The sequence below is a fragment of the Eptatretus burgeri genome, chromosome 2 (assembly GCF_056783735.1).
Source record: "Eptatretus burgeri isolate ZD-2024b chromosome 2, Ebu_testis_v1, whole genome shotgun sequence".
NCBI lineage: Eukaryota > Metazoa > Chordata > Myxini > Myxiniformes > Myxinidae > Eptatretus > Eptatretus burgeri.
The window spans coordinates 158,598,395-158,613,394 of NC_140962.1; the positions used below are offsets into that span (position 1 = coordinate 158,598,395).

Below are 15,000 nucleotides of genomic sequence, written 5' to 3' on the forward strand. Positions count from 1 at the left end.
ACAGATCGCCAATTTGCGGTCTCAGGCAGGTTTCCTTTCTTCGGAAGGAGACACAAAACTGCCCTCCGGCAGCTCAGTGGCAATTCACCTTGTTCGACACTCTCCTGAAAGACCTCAAGAACAATAGGGCCGAGAATGTCCCAGAAAGCCTTGTAAAATTCAGCCGGAAGGCCGTCAAGTCCATGGGCTTTCCCATCCTTGCTATCCTTAAGCGCAGCAGTAATTTCTCCAAGAGAAAAGCCAGGATCAAGCAATTGTTGTTGGTCTTCAGATTGAGAAAGGAGCAGTTCAAACATCGCATTCCTGTTCCACTCATTCACAGTTCTTATTGCGAAGAGTTTAGAAAAATAGTCCTGTAGTTCATGCTTAATATCACTCTTGGAGATCAACAAATCACCACCAGAAGAGCGCAAAGCATGGATTTGTTGAGAGGTCTTGACCGTTTTTTCCAAATTGAAGAACCCTTTGTTTGGTGTGTCAAGTTGGATTTTTTCGTTCCACAGTCGGATGAATGCATCGGCCGCCCGTTCTTTCACCATTTCAGCCAAAAAGGTCCTTTACTCCGACAACTGCTGGACTTTCGCACTGGACAATCCAGCTTTCAGCTCAGAGATAAGTATCTCGTTTTTTAAAGCAGATATCACACCAAAAGTGTTGTATGTGCTGTAAGAGCAGTATTGTTGGCAAAAACATTTGATTTGGGACTTTGTGCAGCCCACCATTGTCTTAAGTTCAAGTATGAACCGTTTTATGACTCACATTTTTCCCATACCATTTAAGAAACTTCTATAAAATGTGCATTTTGTGGAAGTTTCACATTAAAAGTCCAATATGCACTTCCACAGACATGATGAGGAAAGCCACACACCATAAAAATCACGTGATGATCGGAAAAACCAGACGGCCTGATATAAAAGTTCTTAACAATAATTACCATTTCATGATGAACATAAAACCTGTCTTGGTGAGCCATCGTCAAAACATTTCTTGATGCATAAACCCATGTATACTGACGGATGTTATGGTTTTGTTCCCGCCACACATCCACCAGTTAAACTTTTTAACTCGCTGTGCCAAAGGCCTTGCACTGGGTGGATGAGGCTCACAAGTGTTCCGATCAAGTTATGGGTTGAGGGTGCAGTTGTAGTCACCCACAGACACAACAACATGGTCAAGTCAATGGTGCTTACATACTCTGCCAACTTATACAGAAAGGCACCTCTTTCAGAGTTAGCACGAGGACAGCAAACATTAGTCATGCAAATATTTAGGTTACGACTGACAAATTGCACAGATAGTAAGTAACATTTACATGTATACCCCGGTTAAAATAGGTGTACCATATCCCTGTGTCGTAAGAGGCGACCAGGGTTGCGTCAGGAAGGGCATCCGGCGTAAAAAAAAACATGTGCCAAATCTCTATGCGGATCATACGGATGATCCGCTGTGGCGACCCCTAATGGGAGCAGCCGAAAGAAGAAGAAGAAGAAGTAAGTAACATTTACAAATTTATTTCCAAGTTATCTCCGAAGGGTGGAGTCGAGGATGCAATACGATTGCCTCACCAGCTTTGGCCTCAACAAGCGCACTGGAGAAAAAAGACAACCTTTATAGATTCTACACCACTCATCCTCAGAAGACTGATTTGCATGCGTCTCCTGCAGCATTAACACATCATTTTTTTTCATTTTGAAAGACCTGAAACACCTGGAGGTGATGCACACAACTGCAGCCTCTATTGATGTTCAGGGATGCTACTTTCATCTCCATTACGTTCGTGATTCTTGAAGCTCCTTCCCAGCCCAAGTAACACATTTCCTTAACCTTTGGAATGGGGGATCTGAAATGTCAACCTGATAAGGTTCACCAATCATACTTCTTGCAGTTGTAATGAAATCGTGTAGATTCTTGAAGTAATCTTTGATTTTTACATGTCTTTTCCTGAATGTATCATCCAGGAATTTAATTACATTTTCTTGAGACTCTAAGTTTGTGTCTTTTCCCCCCCTCATCCTCTTGAGAGCATAAAACACTGAAATGTGGGGTAGAAGAGGTTTCGTCTGAGTCAAGTGCTTCATCTATGGCCTCCCCTATTACTTGTGGAACACTTACTTTTAGCTCATGAGATCCCGTGGGAACAGAAAGTTCTTCCCTGTTTACGGACCCCTCCCAATTTGCCTTGTCCATGTCCTTCCCCTCTACAACCCTTACATCATCATCTGTGAGGGAAGGGTTAACATTTAACTCACAGGGATTTTCCCCTTTATCTGTTACCCCTTCACTGTGAAACACAGTTGTTAACTCGGCTGAACAAGTTTGGCTATGAGGACAAACACTTAAGCATCCTGAGACACTTCACTATTCTCTGTTTCCCGCTCAGAGTCAGCAAGCGAAGCTTCCACACCCCCTCCTTTATCCCCCTCCACAAACTACCCCCTCCTTTATCTTACACCCTCCTTCATCTTACCCCCTCCTTCATCCTACCCCCTCCTTCATCCTACCCCCTCCTTCATCCTATCCCCTCCTTCATCCTACCCCTCCTTCATCTTACCCCTCCTTCATCCTACCCCCTCCTTCATCTTACCCCCTCCTTCATCCTACCCCCTCCTTCATCCTATCCGCTCCTTCATCCTACCCCTCCTTCATCTTACCCCTCCTTCATCCTACCCCCTCCTTCATCTTACCCCCTCCTTCATCCTACCCCCTCCTTCATCCTATCCCCTCCTTCATCCCACCCCTCCTTCATCTTACCCCTCCTTCATCCTACCCCTCCTTCATCTTACCCCCTCCTTCATCCTACCCCTCCTTCATCCTATCCCCTCCTTCATCCTACCCCTCCTTCATCTTACCCCTCCTTCATCCTACCCCTCCTTCATCTTACCCCTCCTTCATCCTACCCCCTCCTTCATCCTACCCCCTCCTTCATCTTACCCCCTCCTTCATCCTACCCCTCCTTCATCCTATCCCCTCCTTCATCCTACCCCTCCTTCATCTTACCCCTCCTTCATCCTACCCCTCCTTCATCTTACCCCCTCCTTCATCCTACCCCCTCCTTCATCCTATCCCCTCCTTCATCCTACCCCCTCCTTCATCCTACCCCCTCCTTCATCCTACCCCTCCTTCATCTTACCCCCTCCTTCATCCTACCCCCTCCTTCATCCTATCCCCTCCTTCATCCTACCCCCTCCTTCATCTTACCCCCTCCTTCATCCTACCCCCTCCTTCATCCTACTCCCTCCTTCATCCTACCCCCTCCTTCATCTTACCCCCTCCTTCATCCTACCCCTTCCTTCATCTTACACCTCCTTCATCCTACCCCCTCCTTCATCCTACCCCCTCCTTCATCCTACCCCCTCCTTCATCCTTCCCTCTACGATTTCAGATTACTCCCCTCAAAACATTTATTTATGTATTTTTACATCCCCGTGGAGGATCTCCAAGTCTTACTCACGTTGTTGTTCTTCATCTTCTTCTTGTGGACTTTTTTGTTTCAGACCCTTCACTTTTCATCGAAACTTCCTGAAACTTGGCACATATATGTAAAAATTCCCTGCGCAGACAGTAACCATCTCCGATTTTAAAATTCCTCCTGGAAAAAAAGTTATGACGTCAAAATATCTCCACTAATGGAAATCGCCTCAAAAATTATCTCCGAAACTAGGCGAGCTTTTTAAATTCTGTTTGTGGGAATCGAACAGGGCATCAGCAGAGATGAATTACCGCACATATGATACATCATTATGACGTCATATCAATTTTTATGACGTCATTCCTATTTTTTGACATTTTTTGTTTCACAACCCAGATTTTTCATCGGATCTTCGTGAAACTTGCCATGTATATCCAGAAAGCCCACGCGTAGGCAGTAACCATCTCCGATTTTGGAAATTCTTCCGAGAAAAAAGTTGACGTCATAATATCACCGCTAATGGAAATCGCCTGTACCATTATCTCCGAAATTAGGCAAGCTGTTTGAATTTTGTTTGCGGGAATCAAGCCGGGCATTAGCACAGATAATTTATGGTAAACCTGATAGATCACAATGACGTCATATTCGGTTTTATGACGTCATCATTAAGAGGACAAGGATCTTTGCTCTTTTGAGCTTGTTATTTACAAAAAATAGTGATTTAATTGACATTGAAAACTAATGAGGGAAAAGCCATTGACCATATTACAGCCGTTAAAGAGTTTGCAATGAATTTTGATTTTATTATGAATGATTTTATTTTAATATTGTTATTAATTGAAATCAGTATTTCTCATAATTATAGTTTTTGCCATATTTTTTTAGGATATCCTTCTTCGATATAGTTGATACAAATAGACATACTGGTATATCTTTTTAACCAACTCAGACTATATTTACAATTATGGTAACAACGCAATAAAATCAATGTATAAGAAAGGCAATGAAAACAGCTTACACATGACCACTTGTGCAAGGTGGGGATATCTGAAGCCACAAAACTCAGTCCACCACACAACTCCTTGCCCAGATATCTATATTTCCATCTGACAAACTGCCTGTAGCTGGTATATTTGTATCGTCCGTACGAGGGAAATAATAGCAATAGCTCTTTGAGACGGAGCTGTGGTTTTAATACAATTAACATTTTTGTTACATTTTTTATGTTTCCAGACTTTGAGACGAGCTTTCAATCTTGTATGTTTTACGTGTTCTATTCAATAAACGTATCACAGCCTGGTGTTGGCGCAGTGGTTAGGGCAGCGGTTTGGGATCCAAGAGGTCCTGAGTTCAAGCCCCGTTGGGCCACTGAATTAATACACCAGGGGGTTGACTCAGCCCGTCATCCTTCCGAGGTCGGCGAAATGAGTACCAGTGTACTGGGCCGGTGTATACCCCGGTTAAAATAGGTGTACCATATCCCTGTGTCGTAAGAGGTGACCAGGGCTGCGTCAGGAAGGGCATCCGGCGTAAAACATGTGCCAAATCACTATGCGGATCATACGGATGATCCGCTGTGGCGACCCCTAAAGGGAGCAGCCGAAAGAAGAAGAAGAAGATTCAATAAACGTATCATGAGTTGTGGGTATAATAATTTATCATTTCAGCTCAATCAGGGAGGAGGGTAATATGAAATCGGGTTCAGGCTACCCCCAGGGGTAACTTGAAATCGATTTCAGATTACCGGGAAGTAACTTGAAAGGGGGGTAGCTTGAATTCTTTACACCGGGGTATTGTTATCATTCGTCTCACTGCAAGCGGGAACAGTAGTAACAGTTAAACCAGTTGTTCTCAAACTTTTTTTGAATACCGCCCCCTTCTGCCCTCTTGGACCGGCCCAATGCCCCCTTGTCCTATCGTTCCTGGTCGGACACCCAGTGTGCAATAGGATAGTCCGAATTTATGTGGATAGGAAGCAAAAATAACAGAAGCCAAATATTTCCTGAATAATATTTTACTTTATTTTACTTTACTTTTCCTTTACTTTTCCTTTACTTTTCTATTTTATTTTGCACTACCTGCAATGTTTCAGCAGAACAGGTCCAGGTGAGGCAAACTGGGAATCTGTTATCACAGGCCCAAATACCGTTAATGTGAAGGGTGGGCCTGGTGACTCGCTGCGAGATTACGAACGTCTGGCTCCATCTCAGTGAGGTAGAGATGCAGATCGCCCCTCTTGGTAATGTCAAGGCGGTTGCGATACTTGGTCAGTATCAGTCAGATGAACTCGTTCATCTACAACTTTCTACTGATGTTTCTTTGTTTCACTCCTTGGAGTTTTTATCTCTTCACAGGTTAACGGAATGTAAACTGAGCACCAAGTCTGGGCCCATCCTGAGGGACCTGAAGAACATCAACAACAACATAACACATTCATCATGGTGCTGAACCCTCTTTCAACGAGGTATGATGTGGGGAACGCCATCAGCAGCAGTTCTGCCTCTGTCCATTTTGCGGGGTATTCGCCCCGCTCCAGAATCCAGAATTTGCCGTATTCATGCTGCGAGAATCTTGCCTTCGCCTCATCATCATTCCACAAGTTGATAATTTCGTCCTGTAATTCGCGCTTCACATCTCGAATGTCACATTTGAATGGGTTGATCACCCATGCTGGCACCGACAGTTCTAGCATGTCTCTGAAATGCTGCTCCATATCTCCAAGAATCTTCTCAAGGTGATTGCAATAAACGAGCAGCTCTTCATCAAAAACAGCAGTTTCCTTTGCCAACCGGGGAAAGTGGTACATGTCTCTGCAGCCGAAGGTTTCCCTGTGCAGAGTCGCCTTGGTGACGAACGCGCCGATCACTTTCTTTGCTTTAGTCAGCGTCATATGGTCAATCTGGAGTTGTTTGTTGACATCATTCAGTATACTGAATATGTCCGCGAGGTAAGCCACATCATGCTCAATCACATTCACTTTCTCCGATAACTCTGTATCAATTTCCGACAGAAACTCGACCACTGTCGAGAAGAGAGCATGGAAACGGGTCAAACAAGTGTCTTTGGACAGCCATCGAACTTCGGTATGGAACAAGAGCCTCTCGAATGGTTCATCATTCTCCTGGCAAAGCTGACGAAACAGCTGATCATGCAGAGACGACACCTTTATTTTATTCACTGCTTTGATTACGATTTGGAATGATGTATGAAGTCTGGTGCTGAGAGCTTTTGCTACAAGATGCTGGTGGTGCACGACACAGTGAATGGCGAACACGGACGGTACCTGGTTCTTCAGAAGCGCAATAAAACCACACTGGCGGTCTACCATCGCTGGTGCCCCGTCCGTCGCGCAAGCGAGAATGTTCTCCATCGGTATGTTCTTATCAGTAAAGTCCTTCTCCAACGTTTGGAAGATGGAAGAACCCTTCGTATCGGTCTGGAGAGAGTGGGCAAACAACAATTCTTCCACCATTTCCTGATCACGGATGAAGCAAACGTAGCAGAGTAACAGAGCTTCACTGTCACGCAAAGTGGACTCATCCAGCTGGATGGCGGAGTGCGTGCTTCTCAGCTCACAACACAGCTTATCTTCTACATCTGATGACATTTCATCAATCCGCCTGGCCACGGAATCATTGCTGAGCACAATCAACGAGACAACTGGATACGGATCCTGGCTCATAACAGTTTTTATCACTTCCCCAACAGCCGGTTTGATCAACTGTTCGCCGATTGAATACGGTTTTCCAGATCTGGCGATGAGCAATGACAGCTTATGCGACGCTTCCAGTCCTTTATCCATGAGCTTTTGGCTGGCTTTGAACATTGTCGTTACCGTGGATCGCTTCTCAAATTTCTCTTTCAGCGATTGGAAATAGCTGACCTCTGCGCGAGCCTCATCACTGTGCTTTTTACTCAGGTGCTCGCTCAGTCGAGATGGTTTCATTGCTTCATTGGACAGCGTGATACCACACAACAAACACATCGGTAACTGCGTGTTCGTCAGGGATGGAATGAATCCATACTTGATGTATTCAACGGAATACTGACGACACTTTTTATTTGAGGCAGACATCTTGAAGCCGACCGGACGTGAACCTTATTTGAATCACGAAATCAATACGCCAAGATGTCGAAACACTAACACCAGTGATAAGGCCAAACAATAATTATATATTTCTGGTCTCCAGTCAGTTTGCGCATTTATTTTCACCCTGCACCTCAAAAAAAAGATTTCTTCACATTTCCAACGGGAGCTACAACAGCGCGCGCCTAAAACACAATTTCGCGCCCCCTCAGTACTCGCGCTGCCTCACTACTCGCGCCGCCTCAGTACTCGCGCCGCCTCAGTACCCGCGCCGCCTCACTACTCGCGCCGCCTCAGTACTCGCGCCCCTCACTACTCGCGCCACCTCAGTACTCGCGCCGCCTCACGACTCGCGCCGCCTCACTACTCGCGCCGCCTCACGACTCGCGCCCCTCACTACTCGCGCCGCCTCAGTACTCGCGCCGCCTCAGTACCCGCGCCGCCTCACGACTCGCGCCGCCTCAGTACCCGCGCCGCCTCACGACTTGCGCCGCCTCAGTACCCGCGTTGCTTCACCACTCACGCCGCCTCAGTACCCGCGCCGCCTCACTACTCGCGCCTCGCTGGGAATCGCGCTGCCGGATCATAACACATGTACATGGTATTCACACCATGTGTGTATTAAAAAAAAACACTGACTTGCATTGTTGGTAAACAAGTCTGTAATATGCTTGCAGAACTTAATGATTTTCAGAATAAATACTTTTTAAAATGTGTTCATGATTTACAAAAAGGCCGACCTGTCCCATTGCCTCCCTTTAATTCCTCTCTGGACGGCGCCACGGCGAACGAGGACGACCACAACGGGCATTGTTTGGCCAATTTGCCGAATGGCGCCGGGTAACCTGTTCAGACTGCAGGAAGCACAATGTGCGCTCCTAATCGCCGCTGCTCCTCGAAACCGCCAGTGCCCCCCAAATCATTACCAGCGCCCCCTACCACTCGTGGAGTCTGGAGCGCCCCCCTGAAAGTTCCCAGCGCCCACTGGGGGATGGTAGGGACCACTTTGAGAACCACTAGTCTCGAGGGCAGATCACCAGCTGAAGCACTTGTGCCAGCTTCACAGGATTCAGAGTAATTTCGATTTTGTAATCTGGATATGTTTGTTTTGCTCGTAAAACCAGCATAGCAAGATTTGTGCCATACGAAGGAATCAGGGTTGGTTGTAAGTATCAAAACAAGTCTATCTATTGCTATTATTCTGTTTTGACAGTCTCTATGTTTCTGTCGTATTTGCACAGAATCTTTCAGTTTGGTTAGTCCTTGTTCTGGAGCACATAACAGTTTGTCAATTTTCTTCTCCTGGCAGATGATGCATTGTGTGACATCAGTGGATCTGCCTCTTTTAAGATTCAGCATTGGCTCCATATTCTCATTTTTGTCGTGGCACATTCATCATATGAAATTCCACATGAAGCACATCCTTCATCTAAAACAAAAGAAAAATGAGTTGGTGCATTTCATCACTCAACCCGATAAGCGCTTTCTGTTGATGGTGATCTGAGCGCAGAGTGATTCAGCTTTTTTTGTCACATATATGGAGCAAATACGTGTTTCTTGATCAAAACTACGATTGGAAATATTTGGGCCAAAATCAAATACTTTTTCCTTAAAACTATGAACAGTTAAACTCAGGATGTACTTCAGAAGTCTATTTAGGAGAAATAGTTGCTGGCCATGGCAGCCATCTTGAAATACAAGATAAATACATTTTAAAATGTGTTCATTATTTACATTTTGAAATTATTTACATCCCATCTTGAAATACAAGAAATGGCCATCAATGCCACTAATTCAAATGCAAACATTACATTTTGATAGGATGAAGAGTTTATATATGGTGATGCTTTCTGCTGATGGATGACACTTCTGAACTGTGCATTTGACCTCAGGAAGACCGGAAATAAGAGCTAAAATAATGTTTTGGTGGCCATTTGGTTTTTGGCCATTGTGAGGCATTTCGAGTCACAGGAGAGGGTGACAGACAGCAAAAATGTACTCAGCACACCCAAATTATGATGATAAAAAAAAAGTGGTCTGTCAACGTTTCCCCAAAAATTCCTCTTGAAGTCTCATTTCCCAAAAATCCGACCAGTCTATACCTTAAATTACTGGTTCGTCAGGATCTGGAGTAACTTGTGGTGTGTCGGTGTCAGCGTGCTCCATATGAATAGGAAAACGAGGGGGTGGAGGAGTTGGAAGAACCTCGCGTAGTGTGGGGGGTTAATAGGAGCAGGAGGGGTGGAGGAGTTGGAAGAACCTCGGGTGGTGTGGGGGGAATGGGGGAATCTGTAAGTGGTTGGATAATTTCAGGTTCTTCCTCAGTTTTATTGACGTGTTCAAACACGTGATGCAAACAGCTGGCACGGACACTGTTGGGGTTCGAAGCCCATCGTTTTGTAAAGTCGGGCATTGTTAAGAAGGGGGGAGAGGGGGCACTGAGGGTACAATCGGTTTTTCCCCTTTTATATTTTTAATGGAGTTCGTCCTCGTTCACACGAGAGGGAGACGGAACGGTTTTACTTTTAATGTTTTCCAGAGATGGAGTATAATTTACCTCCATAGGATTTTGGGGGCACATCTCAGGTACAGGTAGAGAGTCTGCATTCTCATGTGCGAGGGATTCGTACCTGTTGCTCGTCATCGTCTGGTCAGAGAGAAACGATCCAGGTGTTTCTGACTCGATAATTCCCAACTTCTCTTTACGAGGTGTTGATGAATCTTGAGGAGTTTTCCTCTTCCTCAATGAGGAAACGAGTGTAAAACCGTCACAGATGTTCATATTATCAGGAGGGTTTGAGTTTGATATTGTATCGTCTGTCGCAGTAACCGGGGTCGTGTACATGACAATGTTGGGAGTTGGAGGTGAAGCAGTGTTGGCCGGAGAGGATGTCTGATACCGATTTGGGACAGAAACGTTTCAAACGAAGCTGTTCGTTTCCACAAGCAAAGCATTTTAATGTTTCTGTTGATGAGTAGACTTGGTAATCGTGGTTATTGTTACGAAATTTAAGAACAACGTTCAATACGTTATCAAGGTTGGATGTGGGAAGTACAATGTACACGTCGCTGGAAGGACACGATGTGATTCACCTGTTCGTTCCGAAAGCCCAGAGGTGACATTTTGATCTGGGACACGACAGGACCAAACCGAGACAGGTCCACAAACAGAACCTCACACTTTATAAATGGAGAGACATTTGATGTTACTGTCTTTACATCTGGTGGGTCGAGGGGGGGGGGGAACAAGAATGAAATGTCCATTGTTTGTGGACAAATCAGCCACTTATAATTGTTCATGGAGAGTGACTGTGTTATCATCCCACAATTATATAATTGTTTATGGAGAGGGACTGCGTTATAATCCCATCATTATATAATTGTTGATGGAGAGTGACTGGGTTATTATCCCATCATTATATAATTGTTTATGGAGAGGAACTGGGATATAATCCCATAATTATATAATTGTTTATGTGGAGGGACTGGGTTATAATCCCATCATTTTATAATTGTTTATGAGGAGGGATTGGGTTCTAATCCCATAATTATATTATTGTTTATGTGGAGGGATTGGGTTATAATCCCATCATTATCTGGTGTTGATATGATTTATAAACATAACTATTTAAATGGTGAAAGTATTCCCAAGGTTCTCCATGTTGTTAACAGAATGATAATCTCAGGGTTTTTCTCTTTCCCTCCTTTCCCATCAGTTTGAGTCAGAATCCCATCGGTGATGAGGGACTGGAGGGGTTGATGGAGGGTCTGATATCACAAACAAAGTTACGAACCCTCGGGTGAGTGGGAAGGGGATTTGGGGGGGGGGTAATGAAAACATCGTGACGTGATAATCCCTGATCGTGTCCCTGACGTTCTCCAGGTGAACCTTGACCTCCATTATGAACCTTTGGTTGAACTTTGTAATTCACTTGTGTTCAGAGAGGGGAATGGAAGGGCCAGCTGGTTCTGTGTGGGGATCATTGGGGTGAATGAAGAGGGAATGAGGAACAATGATTGATACACCACTCGTGTGAATGATAAACGGCTTCACATAAATCAATCTGCATTCAACGTTTCATTCTCTTGTGGTGAAGGTTCGTCAATGTAAAAAGAAACGAAGAATGTTCTCTGCGATCACGTGATCGATATGTTTGTGGACCTTGGTAAATGAGGGTTAAAGTGAAGAGTGAAGTTGTAACGTTGAAGAAGAAGAAGAAAACATCAAGGTGAACCTGAACTCTCAATGTGACGTTTGTGGATCAGTTTGGGTCCAAACCCCGAATGATCCATTTACACCATTTAAACACCAATGTTGGACACGTGGTGTCGAACTCAGGTGATCGTACCACGTGGTGCCGATGGTGCACCTTCAGAGAGGGGAGGGGGGGCTGTAATGGGAGGGTTTTGGGGTGAATTGATCTTTTTTTTTCAAACGAGAAATCTTAGAATGAAGAGATCGTTTGGACCGTCATGTCTGTGTCACACCCTCAACGTTTTTTGACAACCTGAACCATCCACCTGCACACAGGTATCATCATGTACATGTAAAACAAACAAAGGTGTGTCACCACGCTGCACAGGTAGAAAACACAGCGGACCTTGCGGTGATAGTGTGGTTGCAGACTGAGTGCCTCAACAACAATAACCACAATATGTTTGATGAAGAAGAATCTGATGAAGATGAAGGTCACGGATATAAATAAACATCATGATGGAGGGGATTCGTGGACAAACTGTGATTTCGTTTCCTCCACAAACACACACAGGGTTATACAAACCAAATAACACTAAACATTACTTACTATATATTATGGGTCATCAAAATAATAATAATAATAATAATAGTAATAATAATAATAGTCATCGTGGTGTCGGAATTTTTCCACATTTTGTGGACATGGAATGAAAAAAGGCAGAGGGGGTCGAAGGAGAGTGGAGGGGGCAGAGGGATTAGGGGTGGTGGGGGTGAGGGGTTGTTGGGGGTAGGGTTGTGGAGGGTATTTTACATTGTTGTTTCCAATGTTTGATTGTTTATGATATTTCACGAGTGTTTGATGTTATTATATTCGGTAATAATCGAGGATTGTTCACCTGTATGAACCGTTGATGTTCAACACACACCTGGTTCGTTGGATCAAACAAGGAAATCAATCACTGATTTAGATTCCTGGATTACTCTCCCTCCCTCAATGATTGAAAGTGAATTTATCCAGTTTTCCACCTCATTCACTTCTTCAACAAACATTCAAACTTCACACAAACAAACCAAGTCAGCAGAACGAACCTCGTCCACACCATTCCATCCCCATTTCCCCTCACCCCTCCCCGTTCCGTCCCCATTCCCCCCACCCCTCCCCATTCCGTCCCCATTCACCCCTCCCCATTCCGTCCCCATTCCCCCTCCCCATTCCGTCCCCATTCCCCCACCCCTCCCCATTCCGTCCCCATTCACCCCTCCCCATTCCGTCCCCATTCCATCCCCATTTCCCCCACCCCTCCCCGTTCCGTCCCCATTTCCCCCACCCCTCCCCGTTCCGTCCCCATTCCCCCCACCCCTCCCCGTTCCGTCCCCATTCCCCCACCCCTCCCCGTTCCGTCCCCATTCCCCCCACCCCTCCCCATTCCGTCCCCATTTCCCCCACCCCTCCCCATTCCGTCCCCATTCCCCCCCTCCCCCGTTTATATAACTCGAACCTGTTCATTGAGATGTTTTATTTATTTATTTCTCTTTTGTACAAAGTTGTTCCCAAGATCCAGGGGACGATGTCTCACGGAAAGGGGGTTTGTACTATTATCGGTCACGTGATCTTAAACTGTTCATTTACATGTTATTTAATTATCTCTTAACCTGAAACAAAGATCCTTCTAATAGAAGTCGTTTATCTAGAACTTTCTACTGATGTTTCTTTGTTTCACTCCTTGGAGTTTTTATCTCTTCACAGGTTAATGAAATGTAACCTGAGCACCAAGTCTGGGCCCATCCTGAGGGACCTGAAAAACATCAACAACTTGGAGAGTCTTGTGTGAGTCCTGAACTGTTATTGATGTTTTTGTTCTTCTTCTTGTTCTGTTTCCCTGAACACGGATTAGTGAATTCCCATCACAGGTTTATAAATAAACTCCATGTTTAATTTCCTGTAAACTCCCTTTTCCTCGTGCTCTGTTCGCGCGTTTTTGGAGTAGTGCGGCCTGTCGTTTACACCACTCTTTAATTTACCTTCACGAGTGTTTGTAATTTCACGATTCGAGTGTGTGAGTGATGCTGTGATTTAATTTACACTCTGAACACCATGAACACGTGATCGTTATAAGAGATGATGTGGGATACATAGATTTCCTCCCTCCTCGTTTTCCCGCCTTCCTGTGCCTCGGTTCCTGAAACCCTCCATGTTCGGTTCGTCCGTTTGGTCACGTGTTCACCATTTTGTGTGTGAATTGTTCCTCTGTAATAAGTGAACCCTTTGTGATCATCACTGGAAAGGGTCCGTGGTGTAGTGAGGTTGGTCGTGTGAACACAAGACGGAGGAAGGTCATCAGTGTTGAAGTAAAAATGGATGTTTTCGGACGGGATGAAAGAGATGATCGTACAGCTGATATGAAGGTGAAGTGAAGACGTTTAACGTTAGTTGTGGTGGATTTGGAACTTCTGGAAGAGTAACAACTACCACAACATCAGAATGACTAGAGATGATGCTGCTGCCCACACCAAGACCGCCGAGAAGGTTCCATGATGGAGGAAGGTGGATATTCTCCAAAACAAATGTTCAACATTGATGAGACGGGTCTGTTTTGGAAGAGGACGTCACGTGGGAGGTACATTTCTCATGAGAACATCACACCTGGGGGGGTTAAAGGAGAGAAAGATCGCTTCACGCTGATGTTGGGAGGAGACGCTGAAGGTGATTGTACATTGAAACCGTTCATGGTTTACCATTCAGAAAATCCCAGGGATATGAAGGGATGTGTTAAAAAATGTCTGCCTGTCCATCGGTATTCAAATACCAAGGGCTGGATAACAGGTATTCTGTGTGTTACAGGATTAAGTGGAGCTCGACCAAATCACGACAGGGACGGGAAATGGCGGGACAGGAACTACTTTATTACACTCTACATATCAATATACAAGGCTGTAAATCCACCACAACAAGTAAAATGTTTTGTGAATATTTTATCTCCCAGTTTGTTGCCGAGTTGAACGAATATTGTGAGAAGGAGAATTTGAGTTTTATAATTCTCATCCACCTCGATAATGCCCCAGATTATCCAACATCCATCCAGGACCAAACAGGGAGATTGTGTTTCTTCCTCCCAACCACGACATCTCTCATTGAACCCATGGACCACGGAGTGATTGATACATTCAAGGCGTGTTATCTCCCAATAACATTCATAAACCTGGTGAAATCAACTGATAATAATCAGATGATTGTAAAGGAATTCTGGAAGGTCTTCACCACAAGGGATGTTCTCTGTGATGTTGAGGAGTCTTGGAGGGAAATCA

At 44.8% G+C, this 15,000-nt stretch overlaps 1 protein-coding gene across 25 annotated transcripts in view; it reads left to right on the top strand.

Moving 5' to 3' along the window:
- LOC147033690 (NACHT, LRR and PYD domains-containing protein 12-like) overlaps positions 1 to 15,000 on the top strand; it is a 1,146,930-nt gene that overhangs the window by 716,743 nt on the left and 415,187 nt on the right. For 20 of the 25 annotated variants that reach the window (XM_085871777.1, XM_085871800.1, XM_085871791.1 and 17 more), the window contains 2 exons: positions 11,213 to 11,296; positions 13,442 to 13,522. The exons of 2 other annotated variants lie outside the window; for them this stretch is intronic. In XM_085871777.1, coding sequence (XP_085727903.1) covers positions 11,213 to 11,296; positions 13,442 to 13,522 — 165 coding nt within the window. Of the gene's footprint in view, positions 1 to 5,763; positions 5,873 to 11,212; positions 11,297 to 13,441; positions 13,523 to 15,000 lie in introns of those variants that run through there. 3 more of the 25 variants (XM_085871784.1, XM_085871794.1, XM_085871799.1) reach the window with 2 other exon arrangements.